The 24470-nt window shown below is 44.0% G+C and overlaps 1 protein-coding gene across 1 annotated transcript in view; it reads right to left on the bottom strand.

The window, feature by feature from the left end:
* The window catches only part of TSHB (thyroid stimulating hormone subunit beta), a 42029-nt gene that overhangs the window by 8271 nt on the left and 9288 nt on the right, over positions 1-24470 (bottom strand). Inside the window, exons 2-3 of the mRNA XM_033918005.1 lie at positions 19792-19899; positions 2387-2460 (exon numbers count right to left, since the gene is read on the bottom strand). Of these exons, the coding sequence (XP_033773896.1) occupies positions 2387-2460; positions 19792-19899 (182 nt within the window). The remainder of the gene's footprint in view (positions 1-2386; positions 2461-19791; positions 19900-24470) is intronic.

The raw sequence follows: 24470 nt of genomic DNA, 5'->3' as shown, positions 1-24470 counted from the left end.
AGTGTTTATGAACAATTTGAAAAACTGAAGGTAGACAAAGCGATGGGACCGGACGGGATCCATCCCAGGATACTGAAGGAGCTCAGAGAGGTTCTGGCGGGTCCTGTTAAAGACTTGTTCAACAAATCTCTGGAGACGGGAGTGATTCCTGGAGATTGGAGAAGAGCGGATGTGGTCCCTATTCACAAAAGTGGTAACAGAGATGAAGTGGGAAACTACAGGCCGGTAAGCCTCACTTTGGTTGATGGAAAAATAATGGAAGTATTGCTGAAGGAAAGGATAGTGTACTTCCTAGAATCTAATGAGTTACAGGATCCGAGGCAACATGGCTTTACTAAAGGTAAATCGTGTCAAACGAACCTGATTGAATTTTTTGATTGGGTGCCCATTGAACTGGATCGAGGACATATGCTAGATGTAATTTACTTAGATTTCAGCAAAGCCTTTGACGCGGTTCTCATGGAAGGCTCTTGAACAAACTTGAAGGGCTGAAGTTAGGACCCAAAGTGGTGAACTGGGTTAGAAACTTGTTGACGGACAGACGCCAGATGGTGGTGGTTAATGGAAGGCGCTCGGAGGAAGGATAGGTGAGTAGTGGAGTCCCTCGGTTCGGTGCTGGTGCCGATCCTGTTCAATATGTTTGTGAGTGACATTGCTGAAGGAAAGGTTTGCGTTTTTGCTGATGATTTGTAACAGAGTAGACACCGAGGAGGGAGTGGAAAACATGAAAAATGATCTACAAAAGTTAGAGAAATGGTCTAATATCTGACAACTAAAATTCAGTGCAAAGAAATGCAGAGTAATGCATTTGGGGATTAATAATTGGAAGGATCCATAAATGCTGGGAGGTGAGAGGCTGATATGCACGGATGGGGAGAGGGACTTTGGGGGGGATAGTGTCCGAAGCTCTAAAGGCAAAAAAACAGTGTGACAAAGCGGTGGCAGCTGCCAGAAGGATGCTGGGCTGTATAAAGAGAGGTGTAGCCAGTAGAAGAAAGAAGGTGTTGATGCCCCTATACAGGTCGTTGGTGAGGCCCCACTTGGAGTATTATGTTCAGTTTTGGAGACCGTATCTGGCGAAGGACACAAAAAGACTTGAAGCGGTCCAGAGGAGGGTGACAAAAATGACAGGAGGTTTGCGCCAAAAGATGTATGAGGAGAGACTGGAAGCCCTGAATATGTATACCTTAGAGGAAAAGAGGGACAGGGGAGATATGATTAAGACGTTCAAATATTTGAAAGGTATTAACGAAGAATAAAATCTTTTCCAGAGAAAGGAAAATGGTAAAAACCAGAGGACACAATTTGAGGTTGAAGGGTGGTAGACTCAAGAGCAATATCAGGAAATTTTTCTATATGCAGAGGATGGTGAATGCCTGGAATGCGTTCCTGAAAGAAGTGGTGATGAAAACGGTGACGGAGTTCAAAAAAGCGTGAGATGAACACAGAGGATCTACAATCAGAAAATAATAGTAAATATTGAAGAACTAAGGCCAGTACTGGGCAGACTTGCATGGTCTGTGTCTGTATATGGTCGTTTGGGGGAGGATGGGCTAGGGAGAGCTTCATTGGCTGGGATGGTGTAGGTCAGTGGTCTCAAACTCACGCCCGGGGGGGCCCACATGCAGCCCTCGGTATGTTTAGCATAATCACAAAAGTAAAATAAAACAGTTTCTTGATCATGTGTCTCTTTAGTTATAAATTACAATATTATTATTACGACATAGCCAAAAGGAAAGATTTATAAAACTATAAAGAGTTTTACCTCATGCAAAATTGTCATTTCTTTAATAAGACATTAACTATTTTTTCCGAGACCCTTCAAGTACCTAGAAATCCCAGATGTGGCCCTGCAAAGGGTTTGAGTTTGAGACCACTGGTGTAGATGGGCTGGAGTTAGCTTTGATGGAGACTTTAGTAGTTGGAACCTAAGAACAATACTGGGCAGAGCTTTGGATTATTGCCCAGAAATAGCTAAGAAGAAGAAGAAAACCCAACAAATTTTTAGATTGAATCAGGTTCGGCAGACTAGATGGACAATTTGTGTCTTTATCTGCTGTCATCTACTATAATACTATGAGGAAAATCTAAACAAAATAAAACATGTATTTAGCTTTGATGACCTGGGGAACAAAAGCATTACATAAAATACAGTGGGGTGATTAAGAAGAGAAATTAAAACAAAAACAGTATCAAATCAGGACCCACCCCCCCAACCCATAATTCATTTTCAGTGTTGCACCAGACATGCAAATTAGATGAAAGAAAACCACATTAATCTTGAGAAATATGGAACTAAAAAATAAAATACCTTTGAACAGGACTGGAAACGAGACCCACCAAGGTACTAGAAGAGATGGAGTGAGCTCAGGATTTTATCCCTAACCTGTTTGGGCTTCCGTGGACGCTCCCTCTTCTCTGTTTCTTCTGGGCTCGTTCCTGAGCCTCTCTCCTTAGCTCCTGCAAGTCAGGGAAGAACTATTTATCTCAGACCTCTGGTAGCCTGTCATCTCCAACACTACTGCAGGCTGGGCTTCCAGAGATAACCAATCTTCTCATGACTGAAATACGTAACGTTAGAACCAATAGTTGGAGGAAAGATGTCAGCTGTATGCCTTCTTTTGGGAACAAATTTGGTTTTTAGTCATTACTATTATCATTCAGTGTAAACATGAAAATTGTGCTCCATGAGAACATGCTTAAAAATAGTTCTCATCTACATATGATGCTTCAATTTTCACTAAAATCATAGGGACGGTGGAACAGTTCACTCGCATAGAGAATAAACACATTCCACCAGCTTAACTCATTCTCCTCCCCCTACCCCAAGGGCTGGCATTGAGGCCAGGTACAAGGAATAAGTCAAAACACAAACTCTCCTGCTATGGAAACAGACAACCTTTAGACAACAAATCTGATAGCCGAAATAATTACAAGCTGAGGCCGAGATGAAAGACAATATTTTTTTTCCAATGAATTTCTAAACCGCTCTGAAAGTAAAAGAGACGTACCTAGCTTTGGTTTTGAGAGCAGGAGAATCAATAGTTTGAAAATACATACATGGTCCCATTTTATAGTCTTCAGGCTAAGTCCACCCTAATCTTGTTTATGCCTCTCTCTGTTGTTGTATTAGAATTCTCGCTTCCCTTATCTATAAATTAGCCACTGAAAATTCATGCCAGCCCATAAAATGGAGAGAAACAGCAGTTTCATAAGACCTTTAAAGGCCTGGAAGCCATGATTGAAGATTTAATTACTTTAACATGGATAAAGATGTTCATCTTTTCTTAAACAAACTGCTGTTTACTAGAAATATATTATGATAATGTTAAATTTATTTAATTTTCCATAATGCACAGCACTATTGATCACTAAAAAAAAACCCTATCTGACCTAGTTGTGCCTGAACGATATGTTAGCTGCAGCTATCATATTAAAAGACCAATTTGCTTATTATAAATGGATACTCCGGTATTCAGACCCTTGACAGAAAATGGCATAGGCTGTGGAAATCTGTTTCGCAAAGTAACAGATAAAATGATTGCAGATAAAGACCATATGGTCTATCCCAGGGGTAGGCAATTCCGGTCCTCGAGAGCCAGAGCCAGGTCAGGTTTTCAGGATATCCACAATAAATATGCATGAGATAGATTTGCATCTCAAGGAGGCAGTGCATGCAAATCCATCTCATACATGGTCCATTGTGGATATCCTGAAAACTTGACCTGGCTCCGGCTGTCGAGGACCGGAATTGCCTACCCCTGGTCTATCCAGTCTACCCATTCATACCAATTGCTAATCTCTACTATCCCTTCATTTCTTTGGAAGATTATCTCTGTTTGTCCTATGCTTTCTTGAAGCATTGAAAAGGTCAGAGAGCGGAGATGATGGAACCTCCCTAAGTCAGGGTTCCCATATTTCTTAAATTAAAAAAAGGATGGAGAGCACGTGAAGCCATGCAACAGGGAAGATGCTAGTTAGTGTCTCTCCTGCCACCCTTCTCGGCAACCCTCCTTTTTGCAAGCTTTAAGTGCCGAGATCAGGACCAATAGCGAGTCCACCTTTTGCTGAGAGCTTTGGGCAACTTTGGAGTTGGTGGGTGGGGCTGTGACTGAAATCCCTGAGAAAAGAGAGTGACAAAGGCAAGCCGGGAGACCCTAAAATGGCGGTGCCTTCAAGTCCCGGGGACTCAGCAAGCAGCCCTGCCTGGATTTCAGAGGTTACCTCTGAGGTAACAGCGGCGATGGAAATTATACTAGAAAAACGCCTCTTCCCCATTGATCACAAGTTGGAAAATGTGCAGTCTAAACTGAACAGTATGGGGCAGGAGGTTGCCACTTTTCAGCAAAGGGTTGGCGAGTTGGACGACTACATTGACAATCTTGAGAACAGATCTCAGTGGTCAAACCTCCGATTTATTGGGCTGCCTGAGGTTGTCCTGGAGTGTGACTCATGAGGTATGATGGAAACCTGGCTTGCTGCTTCAGTCCCATTAACAGCTGATCTGGGCCCTCTTTGCATCGAGAGGGCACAGACTTGGACTATGCTCTGCCCATCAAGCCAGGCCCCGGGTGGTAATTGTTAAACTATTACATTATGCCAATAAGCAGGCCATTCTCCAGGCTGCACACGGGGATCACACTCTTACCTACCAAAACACCAAGGTGCTCTGTTTTCAAGATTATTTGAGTAAAGTGGCCCAGCAGTGTCGAGCGTTTGCGCAGGTGTGTTCGCAATTGGCTGCTCGACATTCGATTTGCGCTCCTCTATCCTGCCCGACTCCACGTCCAGAACAATGGAGTCACTACCTTTTGCTTGACGGCAGCGGAGGCGTAATCTATGATGGCCGCATGGAGTGCAGAGGCGCCTTCTACGAGTGGAGTTTCCTCTACCGCCGGTCCTGCATAAGGGGATCTGTATTTTCTGTGCTGGTGTCACAGCCACTCTCCGATGTTTGGTGTCGGACTTGGCTCTTGAGCTTGGGATCCTGGCCCAGTCTCTCTTGGGTATTTTCATCTACTGCTGGACGTCTTCTTAGTGGTGGGAGAGTTTTTGGACCTTTTTGCTCTTTTGATTTGTGTTAGTGGGGACTTCGTGGCTGTCTGTTTGTGGGTGGTTGGATGACTAAGGGCTGTTTGCCTGGGTGGGTATTGCGGGGTAAGTCTGGGGTGTGTGGGGCCTAGGTTCTTTTGTGGTTATTTTGTGCCTGTTTGGTCAGGCCTTGTTTGCACTTGTTCCACTGTAGGCTGTGTTTTGGGGAGCATGGTTCCAGGGTTTGGGTCTGCCTGGTACCTGTCTGAACCCTCCTGGCGGCTGCCTGCCTAGACACAGCCTTGGCTATGACTCTGCTTTGAGGGGTTGAACTATTTGTTTTTCAGTATTTTCTTCTTTGTGTTTAGACATTTCGGGCCCTTGCTCTCTTTTGCTGTTTGTAAGTAGATATCTGGCTGCGTGGGTGGCTGGCTGGGTGTCTGTTTTATGCCTGGGTGGGTGCTGCATGGAGGCCCTGGGGTGAGAGGTTAGGGTTGTTGGGTGTTTTTCTTTAGGGCCAACTTGTCTATGGCTGGTCTGCCTCTGTTTACTTGAGGGCTGTGTTCTGGGGAATGTGATTCTGGGGATCAAGACCAGTCGATACATGTTGAACCCTCCCGCCACTATTGTGTCCAAACGTAGCTCTGTTGGGTACATGTTTAGTGGGGTGGTAATCTTTGTTACACCTTGTTTTAGGTGCTGGGCTCTTTTGGTCTTTTGATCTCTCTTATATATAATCTCGGGGGGTTTCTGAGGAGGGTGGGCGTTGAAATGATCGGTTTCCTCTTGGAAACGCATGGTTGGGGAGTCATGGAGCTGCTAGGGTTGGGGGGTTGGGAGGTAGGGGGGAACTGGTCTCTGGTACCAGGGTACAGCTGCTGGCTTTTGTAGGGTTGAACCTCAGGGGGGGAGGAGGGAGTGAGCTAGGACACCCCCTCTCTGTATTGTGGAATATTGTTTCTTTTTTTGGCGTATTCTCTTGTTCCACTTTGATGTCCCTTAAATTACTTTCTTGGAATGGGGGGTATTCGTTCCCCTATAAAGAGACAGAAGGTGCTTAGACAACTTTGACGGAACCAAACTGACGTGGCTTTTTTTGCAGGAGATGCACTTGACTTCTGCGGAACATGCAGAGCTTCATACTTGGTGGGTGGGTGATGTCCTGGACTGTCCGGTGCAGGATAAAGCTGGGGTGGCTATATTGGTGGGAAAGCATCTACAGTTAAAGGTTCATGACACCCTAAGGGATCCGGAGTTGCCTCAGTTAGCTTGAACTCTAAACCATTTGTATTATGCAACATTTATGCCCCTAATAATCCGAGTGTGGGATTTTTTCACCATTTGGCGGATCTCCTGTTAGTTTATGGGGACATTCCCCTGGTGGTAGTGGGTGACTTTAATGAGGTGGCTGATCCCTTCTGGGACTGTTCAAGAGGGGTGGGGAGGAAGTCCCAAAAACCTGTTAGGGGAATTCCTATTCTTTGTGACTCCTTGGATATGGTGGACACCTGGAGAGCCTTACATCCTTTGGAGAAGGATTTTACACATGCCTCAGGTGCAAACGCATCATTATCCCAAATTGCCTACGTTTTGTTATCACATTCTATGTTTTCAGAGCTTCTGGATTCCAAGATTGGGCCTATTGAGATATCGGACCATGCCTGGGTGGCGACTGAGTGGCAGCTTTCTTGGATGGCGGGGGCCCCTCATGGGTGGCAGTTACCTTGTTATCTCTACAAGGATAGTAAGTTTCACACCCATCTTGCGGCTCAATGGCGTATTTTTCAGATGAATTAGGCTCATTTTGATACCCCATCATTGGCCTGGGAAACGGCTAAGGCTGTTCTTTGGGGAGAGATTATTTCTTATGTCGGTTTTCAGTATAAGGCTCATCAGCGGGAGTTGTCAGTAAGGGAGGGAGGATTAGCCAAGGCCAGGTTATAAGAACCCAAGTCTGGACTCTGATTGTCTTCACATGTTTTAGCTGTTAGCCTTTGTCTGAGATATTTTGGAAAATGTTGTATCTGCAGTTTTCTTTGAATTTTGCTTTCTTTAATAAACAGTTTTGGAAATTTTTTTAAAAAAGGATACGTGGCCCCACCTCCAGCCCTACCCTCTCGTAACCTCCCCTGCCCCCACCCAAACCTCATCTCTCATCCTTTTCTCTCCTCCTGTGGGGAAAGGTGAACCCCCTCTCTCTTTTGGCAGGAGGGGAGAGGTCACCTTTATAATAATAATAATAATAATTTTATTCTTATATACCGCCAAAGCCATGGAAGTTCGAGGCGGTTTACAACAAGAGACGCTGGACAATCAGTGAAGAGGTCACAAATCAAAGTCATCAATACAATCTTACATAATGAAAGAAGTGGAAAGTTATATAGTTCTTAAGGTTACTGGTTGAATAAGCAGAGCTGTATAAATTCTTAGTTTACAAATTAATTGAACAAACTCATTTTTACCAATTTTTAAAAACTGAAGTAGGATGAGGAGAGCGTGATAACATTACTAAGCCAATCATTCCATTTGCCTGCCTTTAAGTAGGAGACTCATCAATCATGGTCCCCACCATGGATATTGGTGGTCCAGGTGTAGGAGTTGCTGTTGTGAACCGCTGCAGGCTAGTTTGGTCCTGGCAGGAAAGGTCCCAGCTCTGCCCGAGCTCAAGGCTGCATCTGGAGGACCTCCGTGCATGCGCAGATGTGCATAGGAAAAAGTTTTGATTCCTGTTTGAATCATCTTTCGGCTAAGTTTTGGATATTTTTCAGTTAAATTCAAGAAATGAATATCTTTTAATTTTTTTAAGGCACATACGAATGTTTTAATATGCATAAATCAACTTTACGTATATTAATTATTTAATATATTATTCAAAGGTTTACCTCAAAAAGAAATTAGACGTCTACAAATTGTTCAGAATGCCGCTATTAAATTAATTCATAAAGCAAAAAAATTTGACCACGTCACTCCCTTACTTAAAGAATCACATTGGCTTCCTATAGCACACCGTATTCTATTCAAGATATGTCTACTCACATTTAAAACTCTCATTTTTCAAACTCCTGCTTTTATCCATAGAGTCTTAATTCCATATTCCACTATTAGAACATTGAGATCACAGGACCAACATTTATTAATCATTCCTTCTTTAAAAATCATCAATACTAGACGTCTTACTATCTTCTCGGTGACAGCTCCTCAATCCTGGAATGATCTTCCAACATATATAAGAGAAGAAAAGAATCTAGATAAATTTAAGAGTAAGCTTAAAAGTTTCCTTTTTAATGATGCTTTTAGCGATTAACGATCTTTTATTATCATATTTTTAGTAATTTTCCCCCCCCCCCTATGTTATTACCTTTTTTTTTTTTTTTTTTTAATATGCATTGTAACCATTAATGAACTTTCCTTTTGTTTCTAAACAATGTCCAATAATCTATGTTTACTTTAATATTGTGATTTGTGTTTGTAACAGTATTTATTTATATAATATTTTACCTATGTTTTATAACTACGTGTTTTATTTTGTACATCGCCTTGAATTTTGATATGGCGATTAATCAAACTATTTAATAAACTTGGTAAACTTGGTAAACTTAATGTGCATTCTTTATGCACCGAAAATCGAATGTACCACAAACGTAAGCCAAAAGCAAACCTCTAGTATTTACACTGCAGACAAGTGGAAAGAGCCTAAATTCTTTGAGCTCTCGACATTATTTTTAGGAGATGAGATTGCTATGTAATTGCAATGTAGTTTGAATTCATTCTATAAATGTATTGTCCATGAATTATTATGAATGTTTTTCAGTTGTTAACCACTTAGTTTTAGGTCGTCTAGAAATATTAGAAATTAATAATTTTATATAACAGGGCCATCTATATGTGGAGAACAAGAAGGAACCTATTCGAGGCTGCTTAGAAACAGGTGTAAATGTTTTTGCTTAAAGTACATATATGGCCAGTAGTGTAGTAAGAGGGGGGGGAGGAATGGACCGCTCCGGGTGCCGTCTTCGTGGGGTCACCGGTGCTGGTGCCTCTCCTCCTCTCCACCACCCGCTTACCTCCTTAAACGTTCAAAGGGACTTCCTGGTTGCGGGAGCAGGATGTGATGTCAGAACAGAGCCATAGCCAGCGCGAGCAGCAGGTGGAAGACGCTGCTCATGCCAGTGAAAGTTTAAGGAGGTATGTTGGGGGGAGGGGAGCACTCAAGCGGCAGGGAAGAGTTGGGGTATGGTGCAGAAATGCAGGACGCCATCACCCCGGGTGCTAACCTCCCTCACTGGAGATTTTATTTTCTTACATATAGTAGACAAGCATCCCAACAAATTCAATACAACAATCTTCCAGTTCAGTCACCCCCTCCCTTGACTGCTAGACTATGCCTTTCCTCCCTCTGCACCCCAATTTCTCCACATCTCCCAAAGTGTCCATTTGTTGGGGGGGGGGGGGCTAAAAACAGCCACCTACCAAAATCTGGACGTCTTGCCAAGATGGACGCGTAACTCAACTGCTTAACGAGCCATCAACTACCAATAGATCAATTTACTGATCACGACCCCAGACTACAAAACTTTCAGAAAAGAAATAAAAACCATGCTATTCTAGAAATTCCTAAAAACAAACTAACACCGCAAGAATCATCTCGATCCCCTGTAGCAACCCGCTCCACTCTGTAATACCTCTGGAAATGTCCAGATCACTTCTTATATAATCCGCCTTAAACCGCAAGGTCATGGTGGAATAGAAAACAATAATGTAATGTAATGTAGATAGATGGGTGCTAACAAAGATATTATTCACATTTATTGGCAGCAGTTAGGATTCTCGTGCACATCTGGCTGTGTACTGTTCTAGAATGCTGGGCGCCCAGATCCCATAGCGCAAAACCCGAAAGGAAGTGCGACCACGAGAAGCGCATGACAGGTCAAGGATGTTCTGAGAAATTGGGCATGCTCTTACAGAATAATGCTGCTCTGTGCCCAACTTGGGCACCAGCATTTGCACCAGGTTTCAGTAGGCCTAAGTCTGGCGCCCAGAGTTAGGGCTTAGGAACAGACGCGTTATAGAATTAAGCTTAGGGTTGATCTTTTCTGGTGTCTATTTCTGAGTGTGATTTATAGAATCTGATACTATGGGGAAAATTCTATAAGTGTCACCTACATTAAAAAAAAAACAATTTCAAAATTTGTGTTAATGGTGTCATTAATGAGCTTTAACAAGCTCAGAATGACAAAACAATTAAGGTTAATTGGTAGGGACCTAGATCAGTAAGCGCTTACACATCTGGTGCAGGGGCCTTCACCCAGGTACCCACCACTGTGTAAGCATGGTTAGGGGCGGATCAGGGGTGTTTTAAGTTAGGCGCTGCTAGGAGTCGCTAGGCACCTATATTAGACACATCAGTATAGGCGAGGTAAACCCTGGCCTACATTAGGGACACCTACAATGTACGCACAATTCTGTTAGTAACGCCCAATGCGCAATTGACATGTCGAGTCCCTATATTGTAGGCACCTAAAAATTGTTAACAGAATCTGGCCCGATATGTATTTAGCTGTTCCACAGGGGACATTTTTCACACCTTCTGAAATAGAGGCAAACTGATTTTCACCAAGACATGATACAAAACACAAGTCAATTTACGAAGAACAACAACAATGTGAAGACTTGACGGAAAGGAAAAAGGGAAATTTAGAGTAGAGAATGACACGAGGACAAATTTTCCCCATCCCCATGGAAACTCATTTTCCCGTCCTGTCCCCGCGAGCTCTTGTCCTGTCCCTGCCGCATTCCTGCAAGCTCCGTCCTCATCTGCACAAGCCTCAGACGCTTTAAAATCCTAAGTAGCAACATTCTAGAGCTCAGATTGTGATGTCATAATGCCTCATTCCACCAATGCCTAAGCTCCGTTGTCCTCATCTGCACAAGCCTCAAACACTTTAACATCATAAGTAGCGACATTCTAGAGCTCAGATTGTGATGTCATAATGCCTCATTCCACCAATGCCTAAGCTCCGTTGTCCTCATCTGCACAAGCCTCAAACACTTTAACATCATAAGTAGCGACATTCTAGAGCTCAGATTGTGATGTCATAATGCCTCATTCCACCAATGCCTAAGCTCCGTCCTCATCTGCACAAGCCTCAAACACTTTAAAATCATAAGTGTTTGGGGCTTGTATGGTTAAGGCAGAGCTTACAGGAATAGGGCGGGACAGGGAAAACAACAAAACTCATGGAGATGGGATGGGGAAATTGAGTTCCTGCGGGGACGGGAGCAAATTTGTGCCCGTGTCATTCTCTAGTTTAGAGGGCTCAAGGGCCATTCATAAGCTGGGAGCCTTCTTTAATTTACAATATTTCTCTATCTCATCTAGGGCCTAAGGCTGGGTCTGGCTTACAATTCATTTTGAAAATACAAATTAACAAAATCACTGGAGAGTAAAATCCTAGGCTCCAATGCCTACCTTAGTTTTATCAATCCAGCAAAAAACCCAAACGCAAGGAACATGCAAACAACTGTATTAGAAAGTTCCTCTCAATAAGCAGACGATACCTATTTCATAAGGGACACACCCACTAACCATTGCCAAGACCAATACAAAGAGATATTATGTGTGTGAATGTATCCTGAGTGTGTAGTCATAAGCTATGAGGTTGAAGCTCTATGCTTACACGTGCTCTGACTTCCAAAGGGCTTAGTTTTGCCCATCAAAGGATACACAATGTGGGCAAATTTAAATCAAATTATTGCAGCCCCAGTAATGACTCTTAATGATTTATTCTAAGTTGTCATATTACAGACAGAGACACCTGATTTAATCACAACTCGTACTTAAGAATGCAGTGTCGAGCTTTACGAATGTAGAGATCATGCGGTATACAAACCTAAGGTTTAGATTAGATTAGATTAGTTGCGGCTTCATTTGACTTCACTGAGCAGGATTTCCAGTGGCAGAGACTCCTACACTTCTGCCACAGATTCAGGAATGATGCCTGGTCACATTAAGAACAGTGTGTGGTTGTGAATGCTGTACCTTAGAGGGACAGTTGGCCTTTTGTTAGCTGGGAGCAGAGGGAAGCAGCAAGAATCTTAACATCTACAAGTTCTGAGTTACATACAAATCCGATTTAAGAACAGCTGTAAAAACGTAACTTGTTCTTAACCCGGGGACTTCCTGTATAGAAATAATCAAGCCATTGTGACATCACTGCTGAGGTTGGCTCTTAGGCATTGGTGGAATGAGGCATTATGACATCACAACATGAGCTCTGAAAGGTTGCTACTCTTTGGGCTTCTGCCAGGTACTTGTGACCTGGGTTTGCCACTGTTGGAAACAGGATACTGGGCTTGGGGGACTGTCCCAGTATGGAAACTCTTATGTTCTTATGTGAGTCAAGTACAGCCAGTCCCCGAGTTACAGATGCCCGACTTAAGTATGACTCATACTTAAGAACGAGGTGGTGGTTTAATTTGCTTTCACTGAACAGTCTTTCCAGTGGGTCAAAGACTCCTACACTTCTCCTGTAGCAGATTCAGGATGATGCAGGGCCACATTAAGAACAGTGTGTGGTTGTGCATGCTGTACCTTAGAGGGACAGTTGACCCTTTTGTCAGCTGGGAGCAGAGGGAAGCCGCAAGAATCTTAAAATCTACACGTTCTGTTATAAATCCGACTTAAGAACAGCTGTAAAAACGTAACTCGTTCTTAACCCGGGGACTGCCTATACATGAATGTTTACAAAAAGATACAAAATAACCAATCAGGTTCAGACTGTAAACTTGTGACCATTCAACACATATACTGTAACAAATTTTAAACAGGTGGAGGAAAAGCCGTCTAGAGCTCATTCCTGTCCTGCTCCCATACTAGCGAGACCATCATTAGTCACAAAAATCTCCCCCTTTTTTATTTTCTGTATATCCACCTCAGTGTTCAGTCGCCTGGAGGTCTGTAAATGATATAGGGAGACCAGCACGCGTCACAGCTTGAGACACATACTGGAGGCCCACGCAGGACCAACGCTGGAACAATGTAGAATCCAAGCCAGGCAAAAAAGTCTCCATTGCCTGATATAGGAAGGCAAGGCGTTCTGCGTGAGGAGATCTTCAATAACCGACACAGCATCCGCCAAGCCTTACGCATAGCAGGTAAGAAGGGGTTAGACTGTAGCTGTGGTAAATCAGGCAATTGGAGAACATGAAGGAGATAACTAAAATGATATGGCTGAAAATGATATGGCTGAAAACGAAAACACTCAATATCAGGCAAGGAAAAACAGGTAGAGTTACAAAACCAATCATGAATGTGACGTAATTGGCAAGCAAGATTAAACCTAGAAATACACAAAAGGCCCAACCCCCCCTTGAGCAGTTGGAAGCATTAGTTTGGATAAGGATATCCGAGCCCGTTTACCCTGCCACAAGTATGCTGAAAGGTGAGACCGGTGTTGGGATAAATGTTGTGCCGTTAACATTAAGGGAAGAGTTTGCAGTAAGTAAAGCCATTGTGGGAGTATCATCATATTATAAAGAGCAATGCGTCCAGAGAGAGAGAGAGGATATGCTCGCCAATTATGTAACGTGGTAGCGGTATGACGGAGTAGGGGCAGAACATTAAAGCTATAGAGCCTAGCTAGGTTCTGTGGAATGACCACCCCTAAGTAAACCAAATGAGAGGAAGCCCATTGTAAGGGAAACCCCCCACTCCAGGTTTGCCTCACCTCTAGCAATGTAGTGTTACGGTCAACTGATCAACATTTATTAGTTGTTCCATCGTTAAAGGTTATTGGTACACGACGTCATTCTATTTTTTCAGTTACGGCTCCTCTAGCCTGGAACGCTTTGCCAATTCATTTAAGAGAGGAAAGAATTTTAGACAAATTCAAGAGCAAACTTAAGGGATTTCTTTTAGAGAATGACACAGTGAAAAAATTGGTCCCCGTCACCGCCCCGTCCCCGTCTCACCATCCCCGTCACCGCCCCGTCCCCGTCTCACCATCCCCGTCACCGCCCCGTCCCCGTCTCACCATCCTCTTCACCGCCCCGTCACCGCCACTGCCATCCCATTCACCGCCCCGTCACCGCCACTGCAATCCCATTCACTTTTCTTTATTTACGTATAAAGGAAACATTCTTTAAAACTTTAAAACTTAGTTAAATATTAGTTAATAACTATACAAAAACAAAACACGCAGAGAAAAAATTAATTAATATAAATTCTCAAAACTGACACATTTTGATCACTAAATTTAAAATAGTTATTTTTCATACAGTTTTTCAATCACTAATCTTCCACCACCCCTGGGGCTAGCAATGCAAAAACAAACACGACATGTACTTTAAATGCTTACAATGTTAGCCTATATGGTAATTAGACGCGGCCGCTGTACCTAATCGCGGCAAAGATCTCCCTGCCGTGATTAGCATAGTGACCGCGGCTACGGCTGCAAGTCTCCCCTCCCCCCAGCGATCACGGCAAGAGGGCACCCAACCCCTCCTGTAGACCCCCCCAACGGCCCTCCCGACAATCGCAGCAGAAGGGTACCCAACCCCTCCTGCTGGACCCCCCCCCCCAACGAACCCTCCCACCCCGGAACCCCCTTAGTCTTACTTTCCAAGTTGGACCGGACGGCTCCTCACACGTATGGCCAGCAGGCTTGCCTCCGTCCAAATGAGGCGGGCCCGCCCCTACCCTGCCCAACCCACAGGATCCTAGGGCCTGATTGGTCTAGGCACCTAAAGCCACTCCCGCTATAGGAGGGGCCTTAGGTGCTTGGGCCAATCAGGCCCTAGGATCCTGTGGGTTAGGCATGGGAGGGGAGGGGCGGGCCCGCCTCATTTGGACGGAGGCAGGCCTGCTGGCCAGACGAGCGAGGAGCTGTCCGGTCCAACTTGGAAAGTAAGACTAAGGGGGTTCCGGGGTGGGAGGGTTCGTTGGGGGGGGGTCCAGCAGGAGGGGTGGGGTACCCTCCTGCCGGCGATCTTAGGGGAGGCCATTGGGAGGACCGGCAGGAGGGGTTGGGTACCCTTCTGCTGCGATTGGCAGGAAGGGTTGATCTGACAAATGAGGAGCACGGTGAAACACAGGTAAATAGCGGTTCCTAGAAGGGGGTACATTGGCCCGCGGGGACAAACCTGTTCACCGTTTCCGCGGTCGGTGAATGGCCTTGTCCCCGTCACCGCAGCGACTGCTAGTTTTCTTCCCCGTTTTCGGCGGTGACCCGCGGCTTAAATGCGGTGGCCGCGGGTAAACCGTCACCGTGTCATTCTCTAATTTCTTTTTAAAGATGCTTTTAGTGATTAATTGATTTTTTTTTTTTTTAACAATTTATATTAAATCTTTTCTACACCTTATATTAAATTTCTTCCCCTTTCCCTAATGTTTTTTAACCTTGTTTCTTTTATATTGAATTGTATTTCTTCCCATAACTTTACCTTTTTGTGATCATGTATGTTCATTGTCCTGTTGTACACGTTTAGTCATGTTATGTATTTTTATGCTATTTTTATGCTATTTTAATATGTTTAATATTAAGTTGTTCTAATTATGTATGTTTACCCTAACTTTGTAATTTTAGCTGTACATCGCCTAGAACCTGGAATAGGCGATTAATCAAATCTTATAATAAACTTGGAAACTTGGAGTGCTAGAGACTTTTGCTTATTTAAGACCAAACCCGAATAGATATTAAACTCATCAAGGAGTTCCAGTGCGCGACGAAATAACGAGCGTTGCGGGTTTCCTAAAGTGAGCAAAAGATCGTCTGCAAAAGCCAACACCCGCAACTGAGAAGCACCCTCGGGCAATCCCATAATCTCGTCATCTTTCTGGAGCGTGCGCAAAAGAGGGTCTAAATATAAAAGAAAAAGAAGAGGGGGCAGCGGACATCCCTGCCGAGTGCCTCTACTGATGGAAAATGATGGAGACTTCACTCCATTGACTAACACCGAGGCAGTAGGGCCCGAGTAAAGCACCTGTATTGAAGCAAAATAACTGTCCGGAACCCCCATATACTGCAAGACCTGAAACAAGTAATGCCGATGGACCTTGTCAAAAGCTTTCGCTGCATCAAGCCCTACAAGCAAACCAGGCATCTGCATCTGCTGTGCGCGAAAGAATGCTAGGAGAACCCTCTGTACATTAAGTACAGAATTTCGAGTCCGAACAAAACCCACCTGTTCAGGAACAATGAGAGAAGGCAACAAGGGGGCTAACCGATCAGCCAAAACACGAGCAAATATTTTAATATCAACATTCATCAATGATATCGGCCGATATGATTCTAAATCAGTGGACGGCTTGGAGGGTTTAGGTATAAGAGTAATCGGGGCTTCATTGGAGTAACGGGTGAATGTCCGCTGTGCCTGAATGGTCGTATAATAGTCTAAAAAGAGAGCCCCCAATAGAAAGAGATAAGATCTTAAAGAACTCAGGGGAATAGCCATCAGGCCCCGGTGCCGTACAAGGTCTCAATTTCTGAATCGCCTGGAGCACTTCCTGCAGATGTAAGGGTCGATCTAAGAGGGACATCTGAGCAGCCGTCAGTCGATGCATACCCGCGTCTTCCAGATAATCACACACATCCGGACCCATGTAAGGACCCGGAGACGCGTAGAAGGCCTCAAAATAACGATGAAAGCTAGCAGAGATATCCGCCGAAGATGTCAGGATCCTCCCTGAACTCTCATGAATCATAGAAATGTATCGAGATCCCTTCCAACTTTTAGTTATGAACGCTAACAGCTTCCCCGCCCTATTTCCATAAGAACATAAGAAACGCCTTCACCGGATCAGACCGAGGTCCATCTAGTCCGGTGATCCACACATGCGGCGGCCCATTTAGGTACTCCTTTATGGAGACCCGGATTTACCGTATCCCTCAATATGATATGCAAGAAGGTATGCATCCAACTTGCGCTTGAATCCCAGTACAGTAGTCTCCTCCACAACCTCCCCCGGGAGTGCATTCCAAGCATCCACCACGCGCTGTGTGAAAGAAAACTTCCTGACATTTGTCCTGAACCTGCTGCCACTCAGTTTCAGGCTATGACCTCTTGTCCGTGTCACATGTGAAAATGTCAGTAATGCTGCTTCTTGGTCTATTTTATCAAATCCTTTTAATATTTTGAAAGTCTCAATCAAATCCCCTCTCAGTCTTCTCTTCTCAAGGGTAAACAGTCCCAGCTTCCTGAGTCGATCTTTGTAGCTCATATGTTCCATTCCTTTAATAAGTTTCGTGGCTCGCCTCTGCACTCTCTCTAGCAAAGTTATATCCTTTTTAAGGTATGGAGACCAGTGTTGGACATAGTATTCCAAGTGCGGTCTGACCATTGATCTATAAAGTGGCATTATAACTTCTTCCGATCTACTCGTAATCCCCTTCTTAATTATGCCCAACATCCTATTTATAGAATTGAAATTTACGAAAAAAAAACAATTTTTTCGTGCGTTCATGGATAAGAGAATTCAGAGCAACTAACACTGTCTGATAAGCCTCCCAATTTGCGGCTGTGGGACTACGCAATAAGTCTCTTTTTAACGACACCAGTTGTCGTTCAAGTGTCACTATGCGACTCGCTATACGTCGAGCGCGCGAGTGGTTACATATGCTATGATGTCCCAGCGTAATACTGCCTTAGCCGCGTCCCAAAATAAAACAGGCTGTTCCACATGTTGGGCATTAAAGGAGCAATAAGCATCCCACTTATCAGACAAAAACTTTTGGAAATGAGCATCATGATGTAAATAAGAGGAAAATCTCCATCCCGTCCCTGGGCCCACTGGTCCACCCACCGCAACATCAATCCAAATCATATTGTGATCCGACACCTCCAAAGGGCCTATGGTCGCCTCAGTAACCCGAGAAAATAGGGATTCCGATAATAAGGTATAATCAATCCTAGAGAAAGACCCATGTGCTCTAGACTGGTGGGTATAATCCCGCTCAGTAGGATGGAGCAAGCGCCAGGGATCAACCAACCCCAAGGCTCGACAGAGATAAGGGACCCCTTTTGTCTGCCTCAACGAAGACACTCCCGATGCCCTGGATCGGTCCATGGCCGAGTCAAGAACTTGGTTTAGGTCACCAACCAAAACTAAAGGGGAATCGGAATCCTGTAAGCAAATATTAACCAGATTTTGAAAATAGGTATGTTGATACCTGTTAGGGCCGTAGACTACCAAGAGACGAAAGGGCCCACCACCCTCACCAAGAGGTAACGACCCTGAGGATCATGCCGTTGTACTTGGACAGTGCACGCTAAGCCCTTCCGTATGAGAATGGCCACCCCAGCCTTCTTCCCCGGCGACGAGGCATAATGAATATCCCCAACCCAATTCCTGGCCAATTCCTCTCCACTCCCAGCACCCAACGTAGGCTTCCTCTCCATCACCAGCCCCCAACAATTGCTACTGTCACCTCTGCGCTCTCTTGCAGACGGTAAGTTCCAGCAACAATTATGCACCTCTTATCCTGATATGAATCCACTTTTCTTTTCATACAGTTTCGGGTGCTGTGCAGCGGTGGCCAAAGTCCATTCTCGAAAAATACATCCCCCTATTTTTTTTTTTTTAATCATCCACATTGCCCCAGGCACATCAGATAGACTGAGTACTTGAATAAATTCACGTAAACCATTCTGAGCTCCCCTGGGATAATAGTATAGAAAATGGAATAAATAAATAAATAGAGGCTGTTTCCGATTGAGTTAGAAACACCTCCCCCCCCCAAAAAAAAAAAAAAAAGTACATGAAGAACATGCCAGGCCAAAAATAAAATCCAATCATTTATGTAAAAGGCCACTGAAAAAAAGTCTGGAACAGTCTACATCAATGAACATCTGGAGGTGTTGTGATTTCATCTAGCTTGAATATTCACTGGATGTAATTCATGAACATCTCTGATAAAAGAAACATCATCACTGGAGAGATTTCAAGGGCTTTGCAGAACTGATCGGGAAAAATAAAGACAGCCAACACCTGGCCAATTCCTCTCCACTCCCAGCACCCAACGTAGGCTTCCTCTCCATCACCAGCCCCCAACAATCGCTACTGTCACCTCTGCGCTCTCTTGCAGACGGTAAGTTCCAGCAACAATTATGCACCTCTTATCCTGATATGAATCCACTTTTCTTTTCATACAGTTTCGGGTGCTGTGCAGCGGTGGCAAGTCAAATGCGCAAAGACAACTCCGCGCAAGATAATTCAGCTCAACAACAAATGAGCGCAAGGACAATTGCATGCAGGGACACTTATCTTGGCGCTCACTTGTCTGCTCCCACTTGTCCGCGTGCTTTTGTCTTGCGCGCATCCGACTATGAACCCTGTGCAGCAGCCAAATTTATTTTAATATCAATTGTTCTTAGGTAGGATTACCGCATGGCTCCAGAAAAAAAAGAGGACAGATTGAGACATCCGGGCTTTACTTCCACTGATTGAAGTAAAACCTGGATGTCTCAATCCATCCTCCTTTTCCTAGAGCCATACGGTAACCTTATTTTAGGTTGTAAGGGGAAGTGCGGAGAGAATGGTTAATCTGGGTTTAATTATTATATCTGGATATACAACATAGCAGCTTTAAAATAGCAACTATTGTAAAACTCAAAATCTTTTAGGGAGCAATGCTAGAAACCCATGGAACATTTGCAGACTTGTAAACCCATTTTCAAAGAGAAAACTCTCCCCCTGCAGAGTCTTGCTTTGAAAAGGCAGGGGCTGGTTAAAAACCTGAGAAGTTTTAAGAAAGAAATATTTACCTGTATTCTACTGCAGCAGGGTTTTGGGGGTGGTTTGGGTTCTTTTTGTACAAACAGCTCATCTTTGAGACTTGACAGATCCCCTTGCTGCATTCTCCATGTCCAAATCTAAAAAAATTGAGACATATTGCATGTCTGTTTTGGTTCAGTAGACAAATATCAGTACAGCAAAAGAAACAAATCAAAACACAGAAATTATAAAAACAGGTAAAATAAATTCCAGTAGGTACAACCCTCATAATTTCAAATTCACTGTATAAAGTGGAGAGACCAAGTCTCCATAATTCATAGCAAAGAACAAACCCATCTGTAAGATAATGCAGCCCCAAACCACCAACACTCAAAGTTTTAAGCAGACAGTCTGCGGCTGTTGCAACTCAAAGTACAGAAACGTTACTCCCAGGTGTAAAATTATGCTTTTCACTACACTTTTAGAACAAAAAAATATATCACAGCCAAGGCTACAGTTAGGCCTTGTCCATAAAGGTGCTGCATATCTTCTGGGTTTGTCAGTTCATGGGGGAAAATATGGAATCAAGAAAAGAAACCTCTTTGCTTTTGAAAACTAATTGTGGAACTCGGTCTATGTCTAATTCCAGAGCAAAAGTCGCTAAGGATGTGAATCTGGCGCTCACCAAATATCCAGGTAATTAATTGTTAATAATTCACCTGAATCCCTCCATGCTCTACCGGTAGTTTCATGCTTCAAGGAGAGCAGGTAATGTCCTGCTACCCTACTGGCTGTTGATTGATATCATTTTCAGTTTAACATTGTCAAGGTCAGGGACCAGGTGAGGCTCAGGCCCAGGGTGCTGGAGATGCAGGGTTCCAAATCGCCCCCCCCCCCCCCGTCTCCGCGCTCACCACCAGTGCTCCACCTGATCCAAAGTTTCCATCCCTTTTCTCTCCAGCCCCTCACTTGGCTTTGCTCTCTCTTCTCCCTTCGTCCTTCTCCTGTGCATGCTCTTTCTACTCAAGCAAGTTAATGTGTGAGGGAGGGAGAGAGAGGTGGGACGAGGGGCTGGAGAGAGAAGAAGGGAGGAAGCTTAAGCCTTGGGATGGGGCGTCATAATCAAAGTTGGCTCAAGGTGCCATAACCCTACATTCTACACAGAACGCTCTTCTTGTACAGTCCCAGCAGTACATGGCATAAGCCACTGAGGGAGTTACAACAGTTACACCCTAAAGCAGTGTACCACGGCACACTAGTGGGCCTCTTGAGATTTCAGGTGTGTTACGGCACACTGGGGAGGAGAGGCACTGGCTGACTGCCTACAGGACGGGCCTCTTGCGTCGGAAGGCACGTCCTGTAAGCAATCAGCTAGCGCCAGCACCTCTCCTTTGCTCCAGCCCTCTTCCCTGCTGGCACCCCTCACTGGCTTCTTGGGGCCCATCTGAAGGGCCTTCGCGCACTCACAGACGGCGACCTGATATCACGCATGTGCGTGATCCACCTGCACCCCCCTCCCCCCCAAGTGCCTTGAGCTGCAGCCGCTACCTTTAGTGTGCCACAGCTTGAGAACGTTTGCGGGACACTGTCCTAAAAAAAACACATTTTCCCTTACTTCTACAACGTTTGCATGTCCAATGAGGTGCCCAAAAAAAATCAGCACTGAAAAAAACGTTGAGCACTATTCTATAAATGGTACTTAAAGTTAGGCACAGTTCACAGAATAGCGTTTATGGCCAGAAATCATGTCTAACTTTAGGTGTATCCATTTGCACCAACTAAAACCTGGTGCAAAACCTTGAGCCTAAAGTTAAGCGTGAACCTCCCTTATTCTGTAATTACAAGTATAACTTGCGGGAATGCCTATGACCCTCTCATTTCCGTACCCCCTTTTTCACCCATGTGTAAAATTATGCACATTTTAATTCAAACAACTTAGCGCCAATAATTGCTCATTAAGATTCCAATTATTTGTGCACGTGACCCAATTTGAACACACAATTTTTAACACTTTTTATAGAATTGTGTGCACAAGTTAAAAGAACAGTGTCAGTTATCTGTGTAACTTAATTAGCTGATAGTTGCCTTGAAGAACCAACACTTGGCTGCAATTGGTGACAATTGACAATAATTTCCAGTTAACACACAACTGTCACGAGTTGATAATCTAAAAATTGTGCATTCAGAATCCAAAGCTGCGACTGCAGAGGGGGGAAGGGGGTGTCAGGAGCATGTCTCACACATAAACGTGTGGATAAAAAAGTGTGGGATAAACACAGAGGATCTCTAATTAGAAAAAATTAAAGAACTAAGGCCGGTATTGGACAGACTTGTACAGTTTGTGTCCCATATATGGTGATTCGGTGTAGGATGGGGGAACTCCACTAACTTGGAACATGAGGACGTTACCAGCCAGACTTTACGGTACATATCCTGAAAACAATGGGGTGGTTGGATAGGCTGAAGTGAGCCTAGATGGCAACTTCATCAGTTAGAACCTAGGACAATACCAGGTGGACTTTAGTCTATGGCCCAGAAATATCAAAGAAGAGACAAGTTAATCTAATCATGCATTTTTTAAATGGATATAACTTATGGGCAGAATGGATGGACCATTTAGGTCTTTATCTGCCGTTATTTACTATGTTACCTGGCAGAAACCCAGAGTAGCAACTTGCCAGAGCTGAGATTGTGATGTCATAATGCCTCATTCCACCAATGCCTAAGAGCCAACCTCAGCAGTGATGTCACAATGGCTTGATTAGATGGCAACTTCAGCAGTTGGAACCTAAGACAATACCAGGTGGACTTTACAGTCTATGACCCAGAAATATCAAAGAAGAGACAAGATAATTTAATCATGTATTTGTAATGGGTTTAACTAAATGGGCATACTGGATGGACCGTTCAGGTCTTTATCTGTCATCATTTACTATATTACTATGTTACCTGGTAGAAACCCAAAGAGTAGCAACATTCCAGAGCTGAGATTGTGATCTCATAATGGCCTCATTCCACCAATGCCTAAGAGCCAACCTCAGCAGTGATGTCACAATGGCTTGATTAGATGGCAACTTCAGCAGCTGGAACCTAGGACAATAGCCCAGAAATATCAAAGAAGAGACAAGTTATTTTAATCATGTATTTTTAATGAGAATAACTAATGGAGCAGACTGGATGGACCGTTCAAGTCTTTATCTGCCATCATTTACTATGTTACTTACACGTGTGGGGGGCCAAGGGTGGGAGTGGGCTCAGGGCTGCAGCTGGAGGACATCCATGCATGCGCGAACATTGTGATGATGTCACGCATGCATGGGATGTCATTGCATCGACATCCATGCATTTCTGGGTGCCCTCCAACCTCAGCCCCGAGCTTAGGGTGCCAGTAGCTTAAAAGGTTTACCTTACACTGGTCCAACCACTGCACCACATTCTCCTTAAATGATTATTAGTAGCAGTTATGTTTGGGTTTTTTACAATATGTCATGGTTTAAGCTGAGACTATATGTCATTGCCAATTTCTTTAATGACTAGTCATCGTTCAAATAGATTATTTCATACCAACGAGCTTTTTTTATTCCTTTACCTCCTATCGTTAGGCTCGCTTCTCCCAAAAGTTCTTTACTTTTATGATGGCTTCACTCTGGAATTCTTTGCCATCTGGATTGAGACTTGAATCGAATCAGGGCTGTGGAGTCGGTAGATAAATGTTCCGACTCCGACTCCTCAGTTTTTTGTACTTCAGACTCCGACTCCAGGTACCCGAAATTTCCTCTGACTCCGACTCCTCGACTCCGACTCCACAGCACTGGTTAATTTTCAGATCGTTAAAATGGAATGTCAAGTTGAGAGAAATGAGCATTTTCGACACCACCTTCTTTTTGCTTTTAATCAAGGTTCTAAGGCCGCAGAAGCTGCTCGCAACATTTGTGCTGTGTATATAGTGGGTGCTATAGCTGAAAGAATCGCTCGTGATTGGTATGCCAAGTTCAAAAATGGAGTCGGTAGATAAATGTTCCGACTTCGACTCCTCAGTTTTTTGTACTTCTGACTCCGACTCCAGGTACCCGAAATTTCCTCCGACTCCTCGACTCCGACTCTGACTCCACAGCCCTGAATCGAATCACCTGAGATTTTGTAACTTATTAAAGTGCTGATTATTCAGGACATATCAACATTCCATCTGTTTGGATTTCCGATTTGTATTGTACATTACTAAAATGTCAGATCATCTAGTTCTGTGCAAGGACATTTCGAATAAAAATCATAATGAAAATGTTTTGACCATTAGTTCACAAGAACTAGGAGAAAAAATAATCGGGGTGGGGGTTTCCCCTCAAAATTATAACTGAATAGAAAATGTGCCGTCCTCAATACCAGAATAAGAACTAGAAATAATCATTTTTCTTAACAACATTGGCTGAAGAAGGGAGAATTTTTCACACGGCAGATGTCTGAACTGAACAACTGATTAAGAACTACATTTTCAGAAAGGATGGCATAAAAGCTAGGGGGGGGGAGTCTTATTATCAAACTGCAGCAAGTGCTAACATGTACTTATCACAGGTTAAAATCCACTACCATGGACAGTGGCGAATCGAGGGTGAATAGCACCCAGGCAGTGGCATCCCTCCCCCACCCAGCCCCCTTTCCCTTCACCTTTTTAATCTTCCAGGCGCGAGCAATAGCACAAACTTGCTGCCCGTGTCATGTCGGCTATCCCTCT

Source organism: Geotrypetes seraphini, chromosome 13 (assembly GCF_902459505.1).
Source record: "Geotrypetes seraphini chromosome 13, aGeoSer1.1, whole genome shotgun sequence".
NCBI classification, from domain to species: domain Eukaryota; kingdom Metazoa; phylum Chordata; class Amphibia; order Gymnophiona; family Dermophiidae; genus Geotrypetes; species Geotrypetes seraphini.
This window is presented reverse-complemented; position numbering and strand designations above follow the sequence as displayed.